Source organism: Neovison vison, chromosome 7 (genome assembly GCF_020171115.1).
Source record: "Neovison vison isolate M4711 chromosome 7, ASM_NN_V1, whole genome shotgun sequence".
NCBI classification, from domain to species: Eukaryota; Metazoa; Chordata; class Mammalia; order Carnivora; family Mustelidae; genus Neogale; species Neogale vison.
In genome coordinates this window covers 111,007,215-111,033,585 of record NC_058097.1, presented here as the reverse complement: position 1 = coordinate 111,033,585, position 26,371 = coordinate 111,007,215, and the positions used below count along the sequence as shown (strand labels likewise).

The 26,371-nt window shown below is 50.5% G+C and overlaps 1 protein-coding gene across 5 annotated transcripts in view; it reads right to left on the bottom strand.

Annotated features, from left to right (window-relative positions):
* The window catches only part of SORL1 (sortilin related receptor 1), a 147,212-nt gene that overhangs the window by 11,145 nt on the left and 109,696 nt on the right, over positions 1 to 26,371 (bottom strand). For all 5 annotated transcript variants that reach the window (XM_044258068.1, XM_044258067.1, XM_044258071.1 and 2 more), the window contains exons 27-42: positions 24,876 to 24,983; positions 23,017 to 23,148; positions 21,976 to 22,107; positions 21,207 to 21,341; positions 20,186 to 20,341; positions 15,608 to 15,757; positions 13,354 to 13,485; positions 12,295 to 12,421; positions 11,958 to 12,127; positions 11,510 to 11,622; positions 11,173 to 11,277; positions 10,094 to 10,166; positions 7,383 to 7,465; positions 6,060 to 6,156; positions 3,625 to 3,809; positions 191 to 310 (exon numbers count right to left, since the gene is read on the bottom strand). In XM_044258068.1, coding sequence (XP_044114003.1) covers positions 191 to 310; positions 3,625 to 3,809; positions 6,060 to 6,156; positions 7,383 to 7,465; positions 10,094 to 10,166; positions 11,173 to 11,277; positions 11,510 to 11,622; positions 11,958 to 12,127; positions 12,295 to 12,421; positions 13,354 to 13,485; positions 15,608 to 15,757; positions 20,186 to 20,341; positions 21,207 to 21,341; positions 21,976 to 22,107; positions 23,017 to 23,148; positions 24,876 to 24,983 — 2,018 coding nt within the window. The remainder of the gene's footprint in view (positions 1 to 190; positions 311 to 3,624; positions 3,810 to 6,059; positions 6,157 to 7,382; positions 7,466 to 10,093; positions 10,167 to 11,172; positions 11,278 to 11,509; positions 11,623 to 11,957; positions 12,128 to 12,294; positions 12,422 to 13,353; positions 13,486 to 15,607; positions 15,758 to 20,185; positions 20,342 to 21,206; positions 21,342 to 21,975; positions 22,108 to 23,016; positions 23,149 to 24,875; positions 24,984 to 26,371) is intronic.

Sequence of the window (26,371 nt, the reverse complement as noted above, 5' to 3'; positions counted from 1 at the left end):
GGTCATTCAGTCCTTTCTTGAAGTAGGAATCCAATGCTTTCACAGAAGAGGAACCACCCTCTTGCACACACACAGATCCTGGAGTCATGCCTCCAGCTCCCCAGGCGCAGGGTCTGAGCTAGGAGCCCAGGATTTAAGCCATCCTTAAAACACAGAAACCCCTCTGGACTCCCCAGTATGGGAAACTCACCAGAAACAAATACTGCTCGTCCCTACTGACAATGACTGTTTTGTTGTGCAGGGAAGTAGTCAGGCTCTGTGGACTGCGATACAGGTCAAGGAAGGACGTAGCATAGAAAATACCGTAAACCTGGCAAACAGGATGGAAAAGGACATCAGCTCCATGGCCAGAGACGTGGTTCTCTTGAAATCCCTAATTAATGCCCTTGTCAAGAGCTTTAGGAGAGCTCAAGAGAGAAAAGTCTTCCTTCAGCATTTATTTACAGAGAAGGTACACTGGGGCAGGCACTGAACCCACCACCACCAAGATAAACATGGTGAGCTCTCTGTCCTCAAAGCACTTGTTTTTTTAAAAAATATTTTATTTATTTCAGAAAGAGAGAGAGAGCCCACACGCCCATGCATGGAGGAGGGGAAGACGGAGAGGGAGAAGCAGGCTCCCCGCTGAGCAGAGAGCCCCATGGGGGGCTCGATCCCAGGACCCCGGGATCATGACCTGAGCGGAAGGCAGACACTTAACCCACGGAGCCACCCAGGAGTCCCTCAAAGCACTCATTTTTGAGGAAGGAGGGGCAGAGAAGAAAAACAGGATTATAAATGACGAGTTGCAAGTACAGAAAGTGCGATACTGCAGAGCAAGATGGCAGGAGGAGGCGGGGAGAGGGGCAGAGTCCTCAGAGCGCAGACCACACGCTACCTGCAAAGCATGGCTGGAAGGACAGACGGGGAGGGACTCAGTGCATTTGTGGAGGGAGACTGAGGAGGGAAGGCAGCACGACTGACACGGGGAGCTGACCAGAAGACACCCACTCTTCCACCCCTCCTCAGGAGAATCCTGGTTCCTCGTGAGAATTGCCGGCTGGGAGAAAATCTACATTTCCCACCTCCCACTTCCCTGGAAGCTAGGCGAAGCCACGTGACAACGTTCTGGCCAATGAGCTGCAAGCAGAGGTGTCACATGAGAGCTCAGCAAACACTCAAGAGAAATGGAGGGAGAAACCCCTCCTACCCCCCTCCTGCTGCCTGGAACACTGATGATGGTGTGGCTTCAGACCTCCTGGACCATGAGGTGACCTTGAAGATGGAGGTCACAGGCAGCCTGGGTTCCCTGTCAGACCTGCTGCTGTAGAAACCCAGGCCTGCTGAAGGACTCCACCTTTTTTTCACGAGGAGGGACATTAACTGTGAAAGCCATGGTCACTTTCGGCTCTGTTGTGTGCAGCCATTCTTATCGCCCACTGACACAGGTGGAAAACCGGGAGTTTAAAGCAGGGCCGGGGTTTTTGATGCGCCTGGAGTGGGGGCCGGCCAGGAGGGGTTTGTAATAGCGTGGGGTAAGCACTAAAGAAGTTTTCTTTGTCTGGCAGCATGGAAGGGCCCACAGGCAGGTGAGCCAGGGGCTTGAAGGAAAGCTGTGAAGAAAGTCTAGAGAAGTCCTGGGAACCGACAGCACAGATCAGGGACGTGCACAGGGACTTCTGAGTCCCAGACAGCTGTGCATTTTCTCTGCGTTGCTCAGCAGCCAGGCCCAGAGAGGGGAAGCATACAGGGAAGGGGAATGAAAGCCCCAAGGGGGTGATAAGCCAGGAAGAAGTGTGGAAAGAAAGAATTAGGGGACTCGAGGGAGCCAGAAAGCAAAGCGAATGGAGCAGGACTAGGGGACGGAGGGCACTCAAAGCACAAGACAGGAGCAGGGGCTCTGGGCTCAGAAGCAGGCCTTGTTTCTGGAGGAGAGGCCTGTGGCTGCTGTGAACCCAACTGGGCAGCTCTGGCCAGGGGTCTAGAGAAAGCTCCATGTGCTAGGGAGGGCTGGGTACAGGCAGGTCCCACAGAGATACATAGTGGCTGTGGCCATTCTCGTGGTGGAGAGGGACACCTGGGGTGGCAATCCGAGTCCTCAGTGGTCTGAAGTTGGGTAGAAGCTGAGAGCTACCTACAGGTGATTTCACCAGCCCTGTCACCCTCTGAAAGCTGCGATGGGCATATCCAGGCTATCAGCAAGGATGAGGCAGAGCAAGGCTACCTCTCCAAGTTCACATGCAACGAGAGACCCTGGAGTCAAGGGGTGTTCCCGAGTGCCACAACGAGGCCCTACTCTGTGAACGCACTTGGGTGTGACAAGGTGGTCATGCTCTCAGCTGGTGTACTAGCAAGAAAGCACCTCTTTGTGAATGGAGTCGAGGGACAGGTGAGTCCTGGGCATGGCTCTGGGCATCTTATCTCTGTGCCTGCCTCAGGACTGGGCTGCGGAGTAACAGAAGAGCAGAGGCTATCATGCTAGCCAGACCTGAGCTCACACCGCTTTACGGTTTCCTACACCTTCAACTCAGGGTTTTAGCTTCTGCGCTGGTAAAATGAGAATATTCACCCCACCGAGCTGATGACAGGATCCAGTGGGACGGGGATGAAGGGCTCTCCTGGTGCCTCACTTCTTCCTTCTTCAAGGCCGACCTTCCAACTGCATGCAAATAGTGGTTTATTCCCTATCGCTCTGTCCTGCTCCAAAGGCACACTGGGGAAGCACTCAGAAGACAAGACCAGGTCTCCTGCCACCAGCCACTGGGAGGACTCAAAAATCTCACTCACAGTCTGAGTTCTAAAGGCTTTTCCATTCGGAAAACCCAGTTAACAACCCTTCCCTTTAAGGAACTTATAGACTAGTTAGGAAGATAAGTAACACACAGAAGTATCCAATAGGGTAAAGCAGGATCTAATGAAACAGTATTCTGGATGGCAGCACCTATTAATTGGTTGGGGGGGGTTTGTAAGTGAAAGAGATCAAGTAGGAGACAGTGGGATTTGACTGCAGAGCAGAAGGATAGCAGGACTCCGGGAGGAGAAAGAACATAGGCCAGGCTGTGGAGGCGAGGGTGGTGGAAATGTGCCAAGAACCTTGGGAGGACCCACCTGAGAGCAAAGGAAGGTGCACACTGGGGAGGTCTGGGAAATAAAAACCAGGTTTCAAAAAAGCACAAATCAGACCACAGTGCACCAAAATGCATACATAATGACAAAAAAAAATAAAAAAGTATCTATATGGTGTGTAGCAGGGACACGGGGAGGAAGACGAGCACATCTGGGAGGATCAGCTCAAGAAGGTGACCTGTGGGTGGGGGATCACGCAGGTGGGGAGAGACGGGCGTGGCCTCACTGCTGCTACTGCGTCACCATGCATGCGAGACAAGGGGAGTCCCAAGCACAGGAAGACACCCCCCCAACACACACACCTTGTCACACTCACGGTCTATTCTACAGCTAAGAGAACAGACATTTTCTCTTAGATGCCAGGCCAAGGTGTGGAAAGGGACGGCAGGTGCCTCTAGAAAGTAATACAGAACTACCAAGAGGATGTTTGTGTTCACAGTAACAGAGGAGAAAAGCCCACGGCCTGGCATCAGGGCAGAGTCCAGACTGTCTCTGCAATGGTCATCCTGGCTGACTTACCACATTCCTGGGGCCAGTCCAGGTGCATTCCACTGCAGTCTGATTGATGGCCTTGGCTTTGAGGCTAGGAGCGGGTGGGCGGACTCCTTTGGTCATAACATGCTCGAATGCCAGAGGGCTATCCCCTAAATCAGTCTTGGCCCAGGCAGAAATCTCATAGGACGTATGAGCAGTCAGATTGGCAACTGTGAAAACAGGGACAGGAAGATGCCAGGAGGGAGCTGGAGGCGTCCGCCAAGAATTGGTGTCTTGACAAATCAAGAAACCGGTTCTTAACTCCAGAGAACAAACGTTACCAGACGGGAGGCGGGCGTGGGGATGGGTGAAACGGACGAAGGGGGTTAGGAGACACACTGAGGAATGTATAGAACTGTTGAATCACCAGATGGTACATCTGAAACTAATATAACACTGTACGTTAACTAGACTGCAATTAAAAGTAAAAATTTAATTAAAAAAGAATTATGTTTTGATATACAATGCCCTATTTTTTTCAGCCTTTAAAAAAAAAATCACGACGCCCAATGTGGGGCTCGAACTCACGACCCGAGATCAAGAGCTGCACACTCTTCCTACTGGGCCAGCCCGGTGCACTGACACCTTAGTTTTCAATATAATCTCTCAATTGAAGAGAGTCCCACATGTTGTAGGATTTTCACTATTTTACAAATCCATTCCAGCATTACTTAGTGGTGACGACTACAAATAACATACATGCCTGGGCGTTGGGTAGTTTCTTACAAAGCTGACCTTCTGGGCCTATACCTCAGGACAACCCTTTTAGAGAGCCATTTGGCCTTGGTAAACAGCTTGAAATTCTCCATGCCCTTCACCCCCGATGTCCCATGGAATCAGAGCACGCAAACATCTGTGGGGCATGACGTTACGCATCACAAACATAATCCGATGCCCAGACACAGGGCAGTGCTTAAATAACATGTGCTCCGTGAGCTACTCTCCAGCCACTAAGAGTTGTCTCCAAGCATATTTACTGAGACTGGAGAATTCTTACAGCTTTGTTAAGGGAAAAAGGCAGGATACAAAACTACAGATGAGCCTTGAACAACACGGGTTTGAACCTATGCGGTCTACTTATAACACAAGTGTTTTTTATAGTCCAGGACTGTAAATGTATTTTTTCTTCCTTACGATTTTCTTAAGAATATTTTCTTTCCAGGGCATCTGGGTGGCACAGTTTGGTTAAGCCTCTGACTCTTTGGTGTCGGCTCAGGTCATGATCTCAGGGTTGTGGGATCAAGCCCCACATCAGGCTCTGCACTCAGTGGAGTTTGCTTAAGAATCTCTCTCCCTCCACCTCTCGGCCACCTCTCCTCAAAAATAGATAGATAGACGGAAAAACATTTTCTCTAGCTGACTTCATTGTAAGAACACAGAATACAGACTGCATACAAAATATGTGTTAATTGACTGTTTATGCTATCAGTAAGACTTCTGGCCAACAGTAGCCTTGAGTAGTTAAGTTTCTGGGGAGTCAAAAGTTATATGCAGATTTTCTACTGGGTCAGCGCCCTCTAACCCCAACTGTTCAGGGCCACCTGTATTCAAACTGAGGCCATTTCCTTGTTTTTAAGACTGAAAAAACCAACAGCACTGAGCTTAGCTGCTGCTGCAGGGATTAAAAAAGAAAAAGCTTGGAAAGTGTCTGGCATGAAGTAGGCATCAAGCTGGCCCGTCACACACTTCGGGCAACAGTGGAGAATACGCCATCACTCCTGATTTGGCCGACTCCCCTCGGTGCCACACTGAGGCAATGAGATCACCAGTCCGGGGAGTCAGAGAATGCGGGTTCCACTCCTGACGCTGTCACCTTCTGTGGGAATCACTTTCTCTCTCAACCTTGGGCTCTTATCCATGAAATGAGCATATCTCAGAGAATGAGGATCGGGGTTCTCTAAGATGGTACCCCTAGAACACCTAGGTCAATGAGCTATGCACAGCAGGTGCACAGATATGAGAGGGACTGGGACATGACCTTCCCTCCTCCTTTAGCTCAGTCTGTCCATTCGCTCAACAAATGTGCACTGAATACCAACTCTGCCCCATGCCCTGTGAACCTTGTATTAGCAAAGGGGGAGGGAACCAGGCCAGAAAGGAGGGGCAGGCAACTCACACCTGGAACTTTCTTTTGGAACTCAAAAATCATCTGTACAGGGTTCACATGGCTTCTTTCCTGTATCTCCTCCTTTAAGCCCCCAACTTCCATTAAGAGCCAAGAAGCTAGGGAAGGGGGCTAGGGAGCCACCGAGTGGACCTGCCCCCGGCGGCAGGACTCACTGCTGGTCTCTTTACTCTGCTCACCCGAATGGCAGCCAGAGAAGAGCCCCCTCTTCCAGGCAGCCCCCTGACAAGCTCTGCTGCCAGGAGGTCTCGCTCTCCCTACTCCTCCCAGTTTACACCCAGCTCCAAGGTGTTACCTTTGTGTGACAAGATGCTCCCCCGGAAGTTCAAAGTTTTCTTCTCTTGTTTGTGGGTGTCAAACGCCCAGAAAAGGTTCACCACATAGCCATTCACCTGTCGGGAACCAAGAAGTGGGTTAGGGGAGCAGCACACAGCCAGGGAGCACAGCCAACACAAAAGACACCCCTTGGCTATTGTTCCTTAAGGCAATCTCCTTTTTCACAGTGGACGGGTTGTTTCTTTTGCTCTTCGGATGGGTTCCCCGTGTGCTGTCATTGAATAGTTAGTTATACTACACCTACTTCTAAAAACAAACTTGAGACTATATAACATACACCGTAGATGTGATGAGACAAAAAATACTGGTGCAGAATGAAAGGACAAGGGCAGGTTCACAAAGGCGGAAAGAGGAACAACTTTAAAGAGAATTACGTTACAGGAATGAAGGCTATATCTTAGCTCGGCGATCCTTGCAGTCAAGGCCAAGAGGTCAATACGAGAGGGGCTTACTCAGCTCCCACAGTCAACAAGAGCAAATATACCCAGGCCTCAGGAAAGACGACCTTTCCTAAGTCCTGAGCTCATAAAAGGCTTTGATCTGAAGATCTTTCGATAGGGGGCAACAACCAGAAAAATCAAATTGCTTTCAAGAGCAAAGACTATACGGACGGGGTTTATGAGCAGGCCACCCCTTGCTGCCACAGTCTCTGAAGCCAAGGGCAGACCACCAAATTGTGGTTCAGTAAGTGGCACCAGGGCACCGAAGGCTGTCTGTCCCATCACGGCTTCATGGACAGGGAGGGATGGGAGGAAAAACAGACAAGAAAGAAAGAACATCATGGAAGGTGCCTCTCAGCTTGGAAAACCACGGGCACACAGAGACTCATGGTGGTGTGGCTCTGCACACGGACTGCGCGGAGGGCACGGTGGCGCCGGAAAGTGAGGATGCAGAGTGGCTGGGAGGGGATACGTTTCTAAGTTATCCAACTCTCTCTCTCACTGTGGGAACCTCTGCATTAGTGCTTCGTACCAGGAAATCCAATAAAGCTGAAAATTACAGGGCATACATATTCTGTTAACACCAACTCTTTATTTGCACTGTAGCTGTGAACCATTTAATTATATGGTTAAAAAAAAAAAAAAGGCTCCAGGCTGAGGCAGAATAATTACACAAGAAGGACTCAAGTTGTTCTTCATGGGGGAAGCAACCAACCTAGTCTCGGTATTTTGGTTTTACTGAATCGGGGCAGTGGCTCCTCTTCCTAGTACTGTCCCCGGCTACAGTGGTTCCATCGCAAGCAGAGTCCCACCCAACGGCCAGTCTGAAATCCCAAGGTTACCTTGATGTCACTCTCCATGGTCAGGGTGAAGCTCAGAAAACTCTCACCGTAGCTGTCGATGTGGATATCTGGTGGTGGGATCACTGAAAACAAGAACGGAATTCAAAAAGAGAAACCACGTGATGAAAAGTGAGGAAGGCAGGACCTCCCAGTTTTCAACTCGACGGACAAAAGCGATCTTTTAGTGGGAGAAGAAAGGGCTGGTGTTTCGCTGTTCTCACTCGTCTCTTTTACCGCTCTTGTCCCGAAGCCGAGGGGGGACCCACAGTCATCTGGTAAGCACAAAACGATCTGGGCCCCGTCAGCGATCCTGGCAACTGGGTCGAGCTCTAGAAAAGTTCCATGATGTAAATGCCCCCAGACAGCCCAGCGGCAACCTGCTTCTGAAACGCACAGGCATCCCCGTGGGCACCACCTCTCCCGGCGCTAACAGAGTCCCAGCGTTGAGGGCACGCTAAATCCGAGGGCACAAGTTGTAAATACACGCGTGGCAAAATGGAAAGACTGTGGCCTCTGGAATCTGACCAACTTGAGTCCAAATTCCCATTTGGACACTCAGAAAAGAGTGCAAGCGACTTATCTTCATACTAATGCTAACTCAACCAACGTTCTCATTCTTTCCGTTTCCAGTGAAGTCTTACCTATGACAGACTGAGGAACTGGGAAGTCACTGGCATGGGCACGATGAAAGGGGCAGAGAGGAAAGACCCCTCTCCATTCAAGGGATGAGAGCATGGTGCTTATCCTTTGGAAGGTCTGCCCAAGATGGCGGACCACGCCCTGTCAGCCATGATCCAAAGGGCTCCACGGGATAACTGCTCGTAAGCCCCTTACACAGGCAAGGGAAGAGACACTCGAAGGAGAAGGTAAGACTTGGTGGCAAAAGACATGCACCAAAATCTTGAGGAGTCCCTCCAGACGATCCCCCATGCAACAGGAGTGGGTGAGGAAGAAAACAAGGATGTTAGGGCAAAAAGAAAGGGCATTAGAGGAGTTTCAGGCCACCAACTCTGAGCAAAATGGTGACCATGTTGCCATCAAGCCAACTTGAATTACAACCATGGTGACTGGGGATGGGTCACAACCCTTCCCAAAGCCCAGCTTCCTCAGCTACACAATGAGTGTAAGAATACCTATAGGACGCATAAGGATTCAAGGAGATCGAATCACCTAAAACAGGAAGCACGGTGCTTAGCACAGACATGCTCGGTCTAAGGCTGCTTCTCTCGTTGCTGCTAGGAATCCCCCACCTCCACTAACGCACGGGGTGCTTCTGGCGGAGGTCACTGCTGCATGTGTCCTCTGTGTGCCGTCGTGGCAACACAGGCTCCCAGAAAGAATACAGCGCGCACTTTCTGACTCCGCACACTGACTGAGGCCTGGACGGGCCCTAACCAACAGCCATGCAAAAGAGCAGGGGCTCTCCAGCAAAATCCGACAAAAAAAGTCCAAGAGACTTTCCACGGCAGGTGTGACCTGTGTCCAAGGAATTCAAGGTATGTGTCTTATTGCTGACCTTCTAGTGTCCCTTCTTTTCGGTGTGTCTGTTTTGATCGATTTTGTAGAGGGAAATGACAACACAATCAAAACGCGAGGGAGTGCGCACGCAGTATGCCTTTTCTAATGACTCCCAAGCGCCCTGTTACAAACACTGGCCGGCTTCACCAAGTTTGGCTGCCTCCTGCCTGATCTCAAAAAGCCCAAATGTTACAGTGACTCTCCATAACCCACAGCCGATCTCTCACAGGCTCAGGCTAAGGTAAAGCAAACCCACTGCACGGGACACCTCACTCCAGGATCGGAAGCCACGAGTACCAGGGCTAAGCTCAAGAAGCACTCGAGAAAACTAGCTACAGTCCGTCTCCCCGAGTGTGCTCGAAGCCTTCCTTTTAATTGCTTTAATTCACTCCTTCGTCAGCGATCTCACTGGCTCCTCCCTGACACGCGTGGGAGAGTGAAGGAAAGCACAACAGACCCCCGCCCTCTCAAGGCACAGACACAAGCTGGACCCGAGCAGTGGGAGCAGGCGTCTCAGCCCAGGGGAAGCCGGGCCGCCTGGTGGTTAAAGGCACAGGCTTCGGACTCAGGAGGATCGGGCTCCGATCCCCACTCTCTGCCGTTTACCGACTGTGTGGGAAGTGCCTTAACTTCCTTTTAGCTCCTCATCTGTCCTTATAGCTGTCTGGAGGCTGCTAAGGGTTCAGTGAGATGGGCCGACGTATGCAGTGAACACAAGCATGGCCCTTGGCGAGCAGTTGGCTATCACTGATGTCACGTCTAGCGCTAGAAACTTCCATCTATGCATCGTGTGTCGGTGCCACGGGGGAAGTTACATGTGTCAGCAGAGTGCTCTTAGAAATGCCATCAGCAGACACATACACAACCATGTCTGTCTGTCGTGAGAAGGAAGGAGTCCTTTATTCCGCAGCACTGCGCGTGAACCCAAGAGCTGCGCACGGCAGCCTCTGGAAATCTCCTTGTCTGTCCACACCACGAGAAATGCTCGGCTCTAGAAGAAGTACCTTTGACAGGCCCCGGAGAAACTCTGTCTCTGAAGCTCTATGGAAACCCCTGGAAATGTGTGCGTGTGGGAGGGGGAGGAGGTTGCCTGAAATTTTCTCATCTACGCCTCTCCGCTTCCCAGTCGCACTGGAAGTCACTTCCAAAGGGTTTCTATCTTCTCTCAACCTGCAAATGCTGGAATCATTTACCTTTGCCTTTGACGGTGGTGATGGATTTAGAACCGCTCCAGTTTCCTACTCCACGGCTCGTCACCGCAGCCACCTTTCCAAATCAGAGCGTGAGTTAGTATAAAATAAGGGCACTATAGCATACGGCGAGGGTTCGGAAGGAGCTGCGGGGCTGAGACTCAGGAATGAGGGCGGCAAACGGTCTGTGCAGACAGATCCCGGACACTCAGAGGCCCCAGCAACTGCGAAAATGGGGAGTTGGAGACAACGGGGTGGGGCGGCGGAGGAGAGGGTGTGGGATCTGGGCAGAGGGAGCTGTGACGGTGTGGACACGATGGATTTCTGCTGATTGACAGGGCTCAGGGTCTTCTATAGCGTGGGCGGGGGGATGGGAGCCTGTGGGTCCCTGCAGCCCCACATAAACATACATGTATGTGAGAAAGGGGACTGAGAAAATCATCAGTGTCCTGGAGTCTGTGTACACAGTTAATGGTCCCAACAAACACAATCGGTACGAAAGCTCTTTTCTGCTAAAGGTACTGATACCATATTGCATGAGATCCCCACGACAGCAGCTTCTAAATGCCACTTACCATAGCTCTGCTCACCCTGCAGCTAAAGAGAAGCAGAAAAGCGGTAGGTGCAAGAGTACAGAGGTGGAGGGGCGCCTGGGTGGCTCAGTGGGTTAGAGCCTCTGCCTTCAGCTCAGGTCATGATCCCCGGGTCCTGGGATCGAGCCCCACGTCGGGCTCTCTGCTCAGCAGGGAGCCTGCTTCCCTTCCTCTCTCTCTGCCTGCCTCTCTGCCTACCTGTGATCTCTGCCTGTCAAATAAATAAATAAAATCTTAAAAAAAAAAAAAGAGAGTACAGAGCTGGAACGCTAGCAGAAAATCTGCGTGAAAAGCAGGTAAAGCGGCATTACCATAAATTCTCGGTTATCTGAGGGAGATGTGATTTCAAGTTCTCTGGGGGCACTTGTTTAAGAGACTGAAACGATGATGAGCCCCCAGGGCAAGGGGGTAGGTGCTCAGCGGACTACCAGCACCCATCTCTCCTGTGCGGAGACCGCCCACCGGGCTGAGACGGGGGCTGACACTCACTCGGACGGTGTAGGGAGCGTTGACCTGTAAATTCTTTATTTCCGTAAAGTTACTAGCAGCCCTCTGGGAGGCCCACATCTTGGAACCACTCCTGCTGTATTCCACCTAAAGTGAAAAGAAAAAATTATTAGTAAGTTAACCGCTCGTCTGGGACATCCTGAGACCTTACAAGGAGGCAGGAGGAGAGAGGGAAAGATGCAAAATGTTCCGATGGGTGGACCATTTACCCGGCAATACCAAATCAAGTCCTAGCCATCCAGTACACGGCCCTGCCCTGGCAGACCCAGAGAGCCACTCACCCGGATACACACGGCGCGCCGCTCCTAAAGTTACTTACAATGTACTCTCGAATGAGGCCATGGGAGTGGGTGGGAGGAATCCAGTGGGCCACAATCACGCCTTCCTCTTCCCTGTGGAGTGACAGCTGGAGATTTTGCGGGGCGTCTGGCACTAGGAAAAAGTCAACTCAGGGTTAAAACCCATATGCATACTGGTAAATGGGAGAAACATCCCTGAGATTGAAACAAAGACTAGAAAGAATCCAGAGCCAGCACTGGGACCAATCCACCAGTAAAGGCTGTAAGCTTAGTCTTCACCTCGATAAACCTTTCCTCTCTTCCAGAATGCGAGGTAGGCTGGGCACACGTCAGACCGTGGCTTAGTTCTTCTGTATATATGCAGCCCATGTCCTTAGGCTCCCACACTCCTGAGTGTCCTTGGGGAACTCTCTGCAAATCCCACAGAAAGTCCTGCACACGCCATCAACAGAAACTAAGAACACTTACGTCCTTCTGGCGTCCGCAGAGTCACAAAGTCGTTGGTGTTATGCACTTTGCTGAGGCACTGGACCTGCACTTTGACCTGATACGTGGTGTCTGGTTTCAAGACTTTTAATATGGTGTTGGTTTTATTGCTGTGCGTCTCCACGGTCTTCCAGATGCCCTCTCCAACCATCCTGGCCGAGAGAAGAAAGACACCGTCACATCAGAGCAGCGCGGGCTCGTAGGGGATGTCCGGGCTCGGTTAAGGAAGAGCCGCTCTGTGCGCACCACGAGAGTTTGCAAAATGTCCGGGAGTGGTAAGAACACTGTTTTCTTCTCTCGTGGCCAAGATGGGACCCACCTGTAGTAGACGTTATATACACAAGCAGCAGAAGGCATTTTCTTGGGCCGCGTCCAGGTCAATGTTACATCCCCAGAGAAGTCAGCCGTCCACTGAAGATTCTGTACTTTGTATACAGTTAGTTCGTCTAGAGACATGAAGGGGGAAAGAGAAAGAAAGTGGGATCTCAGAAATTCTTAGAGGTCCCGTGATGTTTAGGCAGACCTACCATGATCCAGGTTATTAGGCCATGGTCAGAATCTTAAGACATTCCAGGAAAAAAAAAAAAAAAAAAAGAGTTCAAACCTTCCTATATGACCTTGCCCAGGGTCTCCTAAATTTCCAGTCCCAGCACTTCCCTTGCATTTCTCTTCCTTGTCTACACAGAGATAGGCCTGCTTCCTCAAGAGGGAATTCTACAGGTCCAGGGATGACGTCATAGCAGGCTCCGTTACTGCGACAGACTGAATGTGGGTGTCCCCCAAAATTCAAATACTGAAACCCAATCCCCAGCATGATGGGGTTAGGAAGCGGGGCCTTTGGGCGGTGATCAGGTCATAAGGATGGAGTCTCGTGAATGAGATCAGTGTCCTCATAAAAGCGACCCTAGAGAGCTCCCCCACCCCTTCCGCTGCGGGAGGACACAGGGAAGCCGGCTGTCTATGAACAAGGAAGCAGGCCCTCACCAGACGCAGAATCTGCTGGTGCTCTGGTCTCGGGCTTCCAGCCTTTAGAACTGAGAGAAGTTTCTGTTGTTCATAAGCCCTTCAGTCTGTGGGGTTCTGTTAACAGCATTTCCAGAAGACTAGGACAATTACTAAAGGCCCTCCAGACAGAGGACTGCCTTGACCCCGCCACAAAGCCTGAGGTTCTGGGATTGGGGTGCACCCGCATGAGGTGGGCCGTCACAGAGAACAAATCCAAGACCACCGCTTCCCTCACAGAGATGAGGCCCAGCTACCTCAGAGGCAAGATGAGCCTCCCTTCACCGGGTGCTGCAAAACTGGGCAAGAAGTGGCTTCCCCTGAAGACTGAGGAAAGGCTCACAAGGTTCACCAGGGCCCCAGGGGTGGCGCTCACCGCTGCAGGCCCTCTCGTCGCTCTCGTCCGAGCAGTCCAGGAAGCCATCACAGCGCTCGGAGAGCACGATGCACGCCTCGCCGTCCTCACACTTGAACTCCCTGCTCGTACAGGTCAAGGTGCTGTGTGTGGCTGCAACAGAGGGGACGGTGCGTTGTGGGGACGGCCGAGCGTGTTCAGGGGAAGTGGTCTGTGCTCATCAGCTTCTCATTCAAAATACGCCTCTGGGAATGAGGACCGGTAACCCCTTGGTGGCGCTGGGACGCCTCCTTATCTGACAGGAGCACGGGAATCTGCCTCCAGGAAAGGGAAGAGCGTTGGGGTCAAATGATGGAAAGAGGACAGAGTAATTTACAGGCTCCACGGCGATGCGCTGGCATCGGTCACTGGGGCGCAGGCCAAGAAACGGTGCCGTGTTTTCATGAGAGAACCAGCACGGCCAACAGGAATGGATAATGGATCCAGAGATGCGATCCCAGAAATGAAAAGATACAGGGGGTCCAGGTGGGGTGCAATGTTTTAACAACGGTTCTCAAGCAGCGAGGGCTCACGTGAAGGAAGAATTAAGACTTTGCACGTCATTAGAGTGGAGGCACAGACTTCAATTAAATACACTTTTGAAAGCGCTCTCTAGTATAGCAATTGTCAATGAAAGAAAGGAAATGGGAAGCTTTTCACAAACTACAATCCCTCATCTCCTGGAAAATCATTGTATTAAAGAGCTCGGGGACATGCTGAGCTGAAATTGGTTTGCCTTGGGGAGGTGGGGGGGGCGGCTTGGTTACAAATAAATAAATAAGATTGCACTAGAGCATTGAGAAAACGTTGGAGACTCACTAGTATAAGAAAACCAAGATGGAATTCATCCTTCCATCTATCCACAAATCTACCCACCCATTCACCCACTTAACCCATCCATTCAACCAGCCACCCATTATCACCCACCCCCCCATCGAAACACCCAGCCATCCATCTCCCCCTTCATTATTCCTCGACCCACCCATTCACCCACTCGCCCACCCAGCCATCCATCTATCCAACCACCCATCTTCTCAACCATCTGCCCATCCAGGGAATGGACACGGAGGGCCTACCACGAATCAGGTACTGTTAACGATGCTAAGAATATGGTGATGTGGACAAGAAAGGGCCTACCCTCACAGAGCTTACTTGCTATTGAGAGAAACAGCAAACAATTAAAATAAATCTGTGGTTTTAGAAAGTGATTAAAAATGACAAAGAAACAAGAAGAGAGGAATAGTAACAGAATGATGGGCAGGGGTCATTTCCTACGGAATGCTCAGGGAGAAACTCTGTGCAAGGCATTGTTTTAGAAAATACCACGATCTCCCTTCCAGAATTATTCCACATGGTAAAATAGATCTAAACAACAGGTGAGTAGTAAAGTTGGTGGGTGTTTGAGGTTTCTTTATGAAACACGCCTCGATGTTTTTTGAAGTGGGAAAACACAGGTTTTAGAAATGGAGAATACGGTTGTTATTAATCTCTGAAAATCCTTAAGCTGATAATTAAACAGGTGATTAATAGGCACTTGGAAGAGAACGTGGCGGCCCTCAGGGGCCAGCTTCTCCAAGAAGAATTGCCGCCATGTTAATCTCATTTCCTTTTCTGATACGGCTCCCTGATTAATGGATGGGGGAACACTGGAGATAGAGCACATCTTGATTTTAAGACCTTAACCAGGCAAAATCGTCATAAATAAGGCTGATTTGGAACAGGTTAAAGAAACTTATTTACAGAATGCCAATTAATCTCACCCAGGAGGAAGATCCTATTTCGTTTCCTCTGTTAATTATGTTCAGTGTTCGTCTTACTGTGCAGTTACTTATCTGGCTGAAATGTTCCTACTATGAGTTTGGGAAATGTGGGATCGATCTGTCCTGTTATTTTGAGGTCCCAAAGGTCCATATGAATTTTACCCTACTCTCTCATTTCCCTCTGTTATTTCAGAGTATTCCACGATAAGAACTTTGAATGTGGCATGATGAAAAGATCACAACCTTGTGCAAAAACAAAACAAAAACAAGGAAAAACAAAAAAAAAAAAACAACTACTAAATAAATATCCCGGGCTGACACTGAAAAGGTGATCTCTGAAGGTGATTTTCCCGTCTCTAAAATGGAGATAATCCCCAAGTCCCAAGGTTATTATGAGAAACAAGCAGGAGTAATGGGGTCTTCTCCTGTTCTCCAGAAATCCTCCCTGAGCAGTGAACTCCTCAGAAATTACTCACGACAGTTGGCCTCGTCCTGGCCATCTTGGCAATCTTGGTGGCCGTCACAGCGTTTCCAGTTTGGGATACACTTCTTTGGTTGGCGACACTCGAATTCAAATCGGTCACAGTGCCCATGGTGAGTGGGAACAGAGACAGCCGTGACATTTGCTGGAAGAAAAGGTTTTGAAAGTTCACTTTTGAGTAGTGAGGGGGCTGGTCATCAGGAGCAACCAACTCAATGCAGCGGGGAGATCTGGGAAATCACAGTGCTGCTGGAATGGTGATGGGGCCACTGCGCTCTTGGAACGGCGACAGGGCCTGGAGGCCACTGTGAGCTCTGGGTAGGGAAGGTGGATCGACCGGACACAGCCGTCTGACTCTGGAAGCTGGGACATAGATGGGGTAAGTAGGGACCAGAAGAGGCTGGACCCCATCCTGTCATGTCAAAAAGCAAAGAACCTATAAAATCAGAGAATCTTCTGGGGCGCCTGGGTGGCTCAGTGGGTTAAAGCCTCTGCCTTCCACTCAGGTCCTGATCCCAGGGTCCTGGGATCGAGCCTCACGTCGGGCTCTCTGCTCCGCAGGGAACCTGCTTTCTCCCCACTCTCTCTCTGCCTGCCTCTCTGCCTACTTGTGATTTCTCTCTGTCACATAAATAAAATCTTTTAAAAAAAAAAAAGTCAGAGAATCTTCAAAAAGCTGGAAAATGGTATCTGTGAACTGGCAGAAAGGAGGGAGAAAGGCAGGCAGGGAACAGACTGAAGAGTGTTTGAGCAGCAGATGATTCCCTACGTGCTTCGCCCCTACCCACCCCCCCCACGATGGTCGCCCCAAACGCCACCCCTACAGAAGCCTGGAGGCCTGTTACATGCAGGGGAAAAAGGGCTGGTTAGACGGGCCCAGTGACCAGCAAGAATGCCATACTGAAGAGAAGGGGTTAAATCCACAGATCGCTGAATGGGAGGACCCTGATCCCCGTCCTCATAAGCTCTGGCAAGGAGACCTTTATTCCTTAGGCAGGGGATTGTAAAAATCTTCTCTAGGGAAACTGACCAGCCTCGGGAACAAATACTCAAGCAAACCAGATCAAGTTCCCCAGCAACCAACCTGACCATGAAACTCAAAGCTGACACACCTACCCGTGGGCACAATCTCTTGTGTTTTTGTCCCCACCCTTAAACACAAGCAAGCAACCCAGGATTATCTGGGGAAAACCTTGGACATGAAAGCAACGAGCACAGACCCTTTCCCTGCAAAAAAGAACATCTGGAGGAAACAGAGACTCTGTAAGAAGAAAACCTTAAACATAAATATCCTTGATATGCTCAGAGGAATATTATTTCTGCACGAAAAAAGGACAGGATGCCATGAAAAAAGAAGAGTAGTGGAAAGTCAAAGCTCCTAAGATTAAAACCATGGTAACTGTAATGGAAAACTAGGGAGCAGAGCTGGAAGACATAGCTGAATCTTGCAGGAAATAGAGGGGGTGGGGGGAAAGAGATCAATTAAAAAATAAAAAGGTGACAGGACCGCAGCAGTAGATCTAATGTATGAATGACGAGAGTTCCAGGAAGAAAGAGAAGCTGCTTGGTTGACAGTGGAGTAACGCCTCCAAAATTCTGAAGGAGAATTACCGACAACCTAGAATTCCAAACCCAGATCAACCATCCATCCAAACCAGATCACCATCACTCACATCTGAAGACAGAAGAAAACCACTTTCAGAAAAGCAAGACGTCAATGACGCTCCCCACGTTCTCTTTCCCAGGGAACCTTCTGGAAAATGTGATCTACCAAAAAATGGGATTAGAAAGAGGGAGAGAGGGAAAGGAAGGATGAGGTAGAGGAATGTGGAATATAGAAAACGGGATCTCCAATGTGAGAGAAGTCAACCACGTCCTTAGAATGGAGAAGCAACATCCTGCCAAGACACGTGTGGCCCAGGCATAGAGAACCATAAGCACAAACCCCAGGCAGCAAACTCGGGAGACAAACACACTGAAGGCTGTCCTCTCCGTGTCCCTGGCCTCTGTGCCACTATAGTCACTGGACAAAACCTACTGGAGGATACGCTCCAACAACACAAGGGAGCAAACCAAGAAAAGCAAGACACAAGACCCAGGAAACAGCAACTCTAAACCGGAGAAAGGCAAAGGGAGTCCTAAGGAGGGCAGTGAAGGCCCGGGGGCGGGGGTGTGTCAGGCAGTGGGCCTGGACAACATGGGGCCCAGAGAGGAGGACGTGGGCTGGTAGAAGGGATACCCACCAAAAAAACTCTAGGGCTGAGAAATCACTGATAGGGTGACCTTGCAGAAAGTGACCCCCAGAAGCTACAGAGAGGGGGACAGCATTAGCAGATGCCACACAATAACCTGAGTTACCAAATGAAACAGCAAGGACCAATGACTAATTTGGGGATATTGTGCATATCCCATGGTTTTAACCAGCATTTCCAAGGGACATCTCCTACGCCTAGAACCCCTCTGCTGAAACAGGGTACACGGGGAAAAGTGGTAAAAAATTAGGTGAGAAAGCCAAGACAAGGCACATCACAGCACTGATGCTTACACGCTAGGGGGCTGCCAGAAGGTTCCAGACTGGGGAGGGCATGATCAAGCATCCGTATGCAGCCTCTCGGAAGGTAAACTATAAAGGGGAGAGGCACAGGGCCCGGAGACCAGTGAGGAGACTCGCAGTGCAGAAACCAGATCCGAGAGCTGGAGAGAACCCAAGTTAATTTGCACTGGTGACATACATACAAAAGAAATCACAGAAGCTGAGGGAAAGACGGAAGTAGGAATCTGCTCTCTGCATTAAGCAGAATTTGCTAGAGCGTGTTAATACCCTGCTCAGAAGTTTTAACAACCCAAAGGCAATTTTCAGAGGAGAATCCAATCACTCAACAGACAGGTGGTCTTAGGAGGCCAAGAACAGAGATATAACAATTTTCTTTATAATTTGTTTTAATTTGAGAAGCATTTATAGGATACTATTTGCCTATTATTGTCATAAGTACAGTGAGGGATTCCAAGTAGTGTGTGGCATGATCCCAAAACATGAGGTCTGTATAATCGCTTGGAAAACAAAGATTCCCAGGCATGAGATGATCAGGCAGCAGCACACAGCAGATCTCAGTGAAGAATCCAAAGGACAACAGGGAAGTATGACACTGTGAAAGAGATCATGGGGCGCCTGGGTGGCTCAGTGGGTTAAGCCTCTGCCTTCGGCTCAGGTCATGATCTCAGGTCCTGGGATCGAGCCCCACATCGGGCTCTCTGCTCAGCAGGGAGCCTGCTTCCTCCTCTCTCTCTGCCTGCCTCTCTGCCTACTTGTGATCTCTCTCTCTCTCTGTCAAACAAATAAATAAAAAATCTTAAAAAAAAAAAAAAAAGATCAGTGCCAATGACAGGCCTCCATGAATGTTGCGTGGTGGTGGGCTTGGGAGGGCAGATGACGGTGCCCTTGGCGCAAGCAGGAATCTCACACTCCAGTGAACCCAGCAGTCACATGGTGAGTTCCCGAGCTCCACGCAGAAATCCTAATTCTGTAATTCTCACAAACACCCCCAAGGGATTCCATTATGGTGGTCTCTGTTCCGTACTTTGATAAACACTGGAGACATATCAAGGTCTCTTTTAGCTACAAAATCCATGCTTCTGTGTGCTGCGATGGACAGTGGGATTCACAGAGCGGGGCAAGTGGGAGGGCAAAGTCAAGGAGGACAGAGGTCTGATCAGAGACCTGCTGAGGGAGTATCAACGGAGAAGAAGCAGGTCTGTCCAGACAGGACGAACAGCCCGTCTTGGCAGACGTGCCAAGTAAAGGCAGGTAAGGAAGGACCCTGAAAACAGGACTCAAGGGCTGGGATGTCTCTTCTGGACAAGAGAAAACCACTGATGATTTCACACAGTGAAGCAACGGGATGAATTTGTTTTAAAGGAGGAAAATGATCGCTCACCTAGAAATTTGCTAGGAAAAGGATCTGCAAAGTATAGAGAACTACTGTCTCCTCTCATACTCTAAGCGCGTCTGAAACAGAAACTCACTCCGGAAAGGACTCAGCACCCTTACCTCTGTTCTGCCCACAGTTAAGGGAAGGCACTAGTCGGGGTGTCTGGGTTGACTCCTGCCTCGGGCAACCTGGTTACAGCCCACGCCATCAGATGCCTTTCTGGGTCCGGCCACTAGATGGCAGTGCCTACCCTCCTTTAGCAGGACGGCCGCCAACCAGCCAAGAGGAAAATCAGGCTCTCCCCCTTGAGGGTTTAACACACAGCCAAACACTTCCCCTATAATTCCCATCGTAATTTCCTGTGGAGAAGGAAGCAAAGGTGACCCAGCCGCAGCCAGGGTGGAAAGCAGGGCGGCTGGCCTTTTCGTGCAGGAAGATGAGAAGGCAGTTAGAGAGGCGACCCTGCAGCTCGAGTGCCCCAGGTCTCCCGGCTCTAGGGGTGAGAAGCAGCCCGCGGCCCCAGAGCCCAGGGTCCCAGAAGGCAGGGGGCGCACTGAGCCTGGCCCCGCTGTGCCCAGGGCATCCCCCTGGAAGGTTTGCTCCACAAAGGCAGGTGCCACGGGAGCGGGAGGGCCAGCACTCACCAGGCGAGGGGCAGGCTTCCTCATCTGAGCCGTCTGCGCAATCCCGGTACCCATCGCACACCCAGCTGTCCATCACGCACGCCCCGCTGCTGCAGCGGTAGTAATTGGGGAGACACGTGGAGGGCCCGGGAGTGGGCGACGGAAGAATATGTGAATCTGAGCAAAACACAAGCAAACAACAACACCCCAAGTGTTACAAGACGCTCGATCTCAGACCGAAATGTGTCCCAGACTTAGCATGGACTTCTCGTTTGAGCTACCCCGGCCCGGGGAGGCCAGCGCCAGGCATGGTTCGGAATAGCAGCTCATGGAAAAATCATTTATAATGGGGTCTCAGAATAGACTGCAACCTCCTACCTTTTTGGTAGCATATTCACCTAACCCCTCTTCTCTGACTTGGGCTAACATTTGAATGAGTTTGCTTTTGCAGGGGCTCAACAGGAGCTCGATGCTTTTGCAGGCTGATGGAAGGAAGGTGACTCAACAGGCAGGGTAGACGGGAGAACTCCCACTGAGGCTATGCACTGTGCTGGTTACAACCCCACAGCAGCTCCCCTAAGACCTAGTTCAGAGAGGAGAACACCCAAAAGGAAACTAACAAGCATGTGGCCCACACCCGTGCTCCTCAGGTGCAACACGGACCCCGTATTACCTAGAAATCTGATACAAGGCAGATTCTGACTCAGAAGGGGGGCCTGGGGTGGGGTTGGAGACTGCATTTCTTACAAGCCCCAAGCAGGTGTGGAGGCTGCTGGTGTGCAGGCCACGCCTGGAGTTGCCGGTTTCCAGAGTGTTCACCGTGGCGTATTGGCCTATACAATACGGCACGTGGGCCCTTCAGAACAGGAGAAACCAACCATGCTGCTTTAAATTAGTGGGAGGGGGTAGAAAAGAACTCAGAGTTATGCCTCTCAAATCTCTGAATTAGCCTGGCACCAAGGAGACCAAATTCAGTTCTGGGCGGAAAGGGGGCCCCGTGTGCTGGCGTGTCCTGGTTGGGGGCTGGCCCAGGACCCCTCACCTCCACAGTCCCTCTCATCAGACCAGTCGCCACAGTCATTCTCCCTGTCACATTTCCACCTGTTGGGGATGCAGTGGCCGTTCTCACACTGGAACTGGAAGTAGCGGGAGCAGTTCGGGGCTTCTGTGGGGTTTTCTGGGGAGATGAACCACACCATCAGTCAGTTTGCCCTGCACCCGCGTGAACATACATGCCAACCAGACAGACACAGCCTCCTCAAGGCCCAAGTCCCGGGGGCAGCCTGCACAACCCTACCAGATCCGGGGAAGGCAGCTTCCTGGACCCAAGCCCGTCTTCCCGGATCCCAACTCAGTACACCTCCGAGCCACGCTTCTGGTTCTTACAAATAATACCCAACTTTTTCATTTTGACCTTTACCAAAGGACTGATGTGACTATGGACTCTAACCCAACGGGGACAAGGACTTGTGAAATTGTGAAATCTGTAACTTTTAGGGGAGGAGAGGGAAGCACTCTCCAAAAGATTTACCATAATTCCTCTTCCATATTTCTTAGACGTCATACGAACTTCCCAATGGGGGAAAGAAAAGGAACCAGCATAAATGTCCCCCAACACCGACTAGAGGCGGGCTGCCACCTCAACACTCAACTCCTCACACAGCGATTCAAGAGCGAGCAGGAACCAGTGCTGAGGAAGGAGAAGGCCAAGGCTGCACAGGAGTGGGGCTAAGAACAGCCTCCTTAACCACAGGCGTCAGTCACTGTGACCCGGAGATTAGGGACAAGAGGCCGAAGAGCCGAGATCTTACCGCAGCTGGCTTCGTCGGAGTAGTCACCACAGTCATCCATGCCGTCGCATTTCCAAATCAAGCTGATGCACACTCCATTCTGGCACTGGAAACTGAACTCGTCACAGACCTTGTGGAACTCGGGGTCTTGGGCTAGATAAGGAACAAGCATCCGTAAATTCCAGGTTACTACCATACTGAAGAGCTCAATGTGGGACACTGCTTAGAAACAAGTGGAAAAAGCAAACTGTCCTCCACCAAGAGACAGGCCAGCTACAGGGTTCCCTGATGGTAAAAACCAGTTGAAATCCTAACCCCCCGTAGCTCAGAATGTGACTATATTTGGAAACAGGGTCTTCAAAGAGGTGATTAAGTTCAATGAGGTCATTAGGGTGGGCCCTGATCCAACAGGACTGGTGTCCTTATAAGAAAAGGAAAGCAAGACACAGACAGGCACAGAGGGGACACTGAGGGAGAAAGAAAGCAGCCATCAGCAAGCCAAGGACGGGGAACACAGAAGAAGCGATGCTGCGACATCTTGACCTTAAGCTTGTCGTCTCCAGAACTGTAGGAAAATGCAGTTCTGTTGTTTTAGCCACCCGGGCTGCAGTGTTTGGTGATGGCGGCCCAAGCAGACCAGTATGAGTCGCTATAATAGGCAGGGCCGTTTTAGAAGCAGGGCTACAGCAGTGCACGAGACAAAGGCCCTGCTCTCGTGAAGCCACATTGCAGCCAGGAGAGACAGGCGATCCACTAAATGCATGGGGTGCCAAGTGGTAACCAGTGCTGGGAAGAACCCGCAAGCCAGGCAAGGGCACTACAGAGGGACTGGTGCACGGGAAAGGCCAGTCGGAGAAGGGGCTATCTGGGCCAAGACCCTGGTCCTTCCACACCTTCAGCTTATACGGACACCAACCACCAAAGAGCAGTAGTTCTGAAGCAACCAAGGTAAGTCTTTCTCAGAAAGGGCCAGACTGGATGGTCAAGCAAGACCCCTGAAGGAGAGCGGCCCAGCCCCTCACAGTGTCGCCGGAGCCTCCGGCCCCTCCCCGCCCCACTCACAGCATCCTGCGAACGCCGCGTCCTCGTCGGAGCCGTCGCGGCACTGGACGATCCCATCACACACCATGGAGTGGAACAGGCATTGCTGGCGGTTTTTGCACACGAAGTCCATGAAGCGCGTGCACAGGGGCTCTGAAAGGAGTCGGGGGTTGGGAGAAGGCCGTGAGCACCTGGGACTTGGGGGGTGGAGGGGACTCGCAAGCTCTGAGCGAAGGTGCCCTGGTAGCCCCCATTCACTGGGTACATGCTGTGTGCCGAGCCCTGAGCGACAGTGCCTGACCCGGAAGTTCATCACTGAACTCTCGAGACGAGGTTATGAGGGATTTTGCTGTCCCGTTATCACAATGAGAACAGAGGAGGTGGCAGCATTGAGTATCCAAGAGCACCCAGCTCATGGGGGCGGAGCCAACCCAAACTGACAGCCAGACCCTGCCATCAGTGCTCACGGTCTCAATCGCTAGTCAGAATACTGGCTCTCTACTACTTTTCCTATAAAGGACCAGAGTTAGGGACTGAATCATATCCCTAAAAATTCATATGTTAAGGCCCTAACCCCCAGGGTAATTGTATTTGGAGACAGGGCCTTTAAAGAGGTAATAAAGGTTAAATAAGGTCATCAGGGGGCCCTGATCCAACAGGGTCAGGTCCTTCAAAGAAGAGACCCAAGGTACTCGGGCACAGACAAAAGGTCATCCAGGACACGGCCAGAAGATGGCCTTTGGACTCGAACTGCGACATCAGCCTGCCCCTGGGTCTCTAGCCCGCCAGCCTGCTATGAAGATTTAGACTCACGAGCCCTCATCACTGCAGGAATGGATTCCTGAAAATAAATCTCTCCCTAGAGATACACACACCTTATGGGTTCTACTTTTCTAGAGAATGGTGACTGACACAAGTAGGGAGCAGATTCTCCAGGGTGTGCGAGTCCTACGGTCTCTGCTACAACTACACCCCACGGACGCTCTAGCGTGCAAGTGGTCTAAGATGACCCGTGAACAGGTCGTGACCATGTTTAAAGAAAAGTTCATGCCCTAGAACAGCGTACACCCAGGCAGGCAGGGTTTCCCCCACAGGCCAGCCTGCTGACCCCTGTATCGCGACTGTGGTTCTCAAGCCGGGCTGTCCATCACCATAACCTGCAGCCCTTAAAAAAATACCCCAACACCCAGGCCACGCTCCAGATGGATTACATCCAGATCTGGGGGTGGGGAGGGGGGAACCCAAGCACAGTAGACTCACAGAGGAGCACCACCGACCCAAGACAACCTCTGTGAGTCTAGAGGAAACTTGGATAAAACAATCACCTAACCAAAAATGTTATCCCAGCAACACTAATAACACCAACGAAGTAGGAGAAGTAAGTGTTCAGTTCAAAACGATGGGTTGACTACTGCAATGTACTGCGACTGAACAAGTGTTCACCGAGCTATGACCCATTCCATGATGACCCCACTACTACCTCCCTATCCCCACCGCTCCCTCCCCCGCCGCACCCCTGCTCCTCTTCCCCCAAACGATGGTCCCCTGCCACCATGAGCCTCTCAGAGTCCTGCATGAGCTCTGGTTAAAAGCGAACCACCAGTGGGGCACCTGGCTGGCTCAGTGGGTTAAGTGTCTGCCTTTGGTTCAGGTCGTGATCTCAGAGTCCTGGGATTGAGCCCCACATCAGGATCTCCGCTCAGCAGGAAGCCTGATCCCCCACCCACCGCACCTGCCCCTATGCCTACTTGTGATCTCTCTGTCAAATACATAAATAAAATCCTTAAAAAAAAAAAAAAAACTAACCACCAGCACACACCAAAGAAATGCAACAATTCATTCCAATATACGCGTTTCCCCGGGGCAGGGAGAGGGCTCACCACAGCGCTGCTCGTCCGCGCCATCCGAGCAATCCCGCAGGCCGTCGCAGTGCTTGCTGGATGGGATGCACGTGCCATTCGGGCAGCGGAACCCATTGCACTTCTTCTCTGAAATGCAATTCGACAAGGGGAGAAAATGACGGAGAGGAAACAGGCAGCCCCTTGCCTGCATCATTTGGGTAGAAAGCTGCACCACCCCTAAGGAAGGTGGGGGACTGGTACCCACGGCCGCAGGTACCGCAGGTACCAACGTGTGCAACGGAGCCCAGCAATGCCATCGTAAACGTGTAACCTACCCGCAAAAGTGAAAAATATCATAAATACAAGTTGTTCGCTGCAATGCTCTTTGAACGCATGGAAAAGCACCTACGTGTCCACCCATGGGAACTCTGTAATGCCTTACTGTACACGGAACTCGGGGACTGTCATAAAGGCACTTAGGAAGCACTCTGTAAAAAATGTGTCCTGCGTACACAGTTGTATGAAAAAAAAAACAAGGTACAAAAAACATGCATAACATACTTGTTATGTATGCAAAACATGCATGTTAAGTATGCAAAACATACTTGTATAAAAGAGAACAAGAATACACAGCACATTTAAGTTTGCACATATGCACAAAAATATCCCAAAATGGTACACAACCATAATTTCCTATGTGGAACAGGGTCAGAATTTGCCAGATGGGGAGAAAAATGTTTACTATACCCCTCCTGATACTTTGTTTCCATTTTGAACCATGAAAACATGTTATCTACTCATGAATATATATATTTTAAGAAAAGATTCAGTGATTTAAAAAAAAAAAAAAAAAAGGAGGGGGGATATGAATCCTGATTATAAATCCTGGTCTTTTAAAGCTCTCATAAATCACCATTCTTAATTCTTCAGGAACGCTAAACCAAAGCCCTTTTGGAGAAAGGCCATCCTAGAAATTTTGAGAATCTTGGGTTTCGCACTTAGAGGACAATTCTTAGCCTGAGGTAACCCTTTCTCCTGAATGCAAAGCAACTACCCGATGTTAGGCTTCAAAGTAAATTCTAGCAGGTCAGGTATGGCCACTGAAAACCCAGCTCTCAGGAGAACGGTTCCAAGAGGGTCAGCTATAAAGCAAGAAAATGTGTTTTCGCCCCATAAAAAGTCATCATGGAAGAGGAAATTACTCAAAGGACATAAAACAGAAAACAGTAAATGAGTGCCATGAGTCGGGGAAATATCTAATGTCTCTAAGAATAACAGCTTTTTAAAAAAAAGTGTAAAATTAAAATTATACGAGACAAACTCCTGTTCGTTCAATCAGTGGAAACAGCTAAAAAAATAAAATGCAAGCTCAAGGGAGATTTGGGGAAATAGACACGACGCCTACTGGTAGAGACGCTTTGGGTATCACTGCTTAGAAACACAGTCTGGGGACACTTCATGAGAATCACTGAGGTCCATGAGGACCGCTGAGCCAGCAATGCCATACTGAGGAACATGTCCTAGGAAGGATCGTC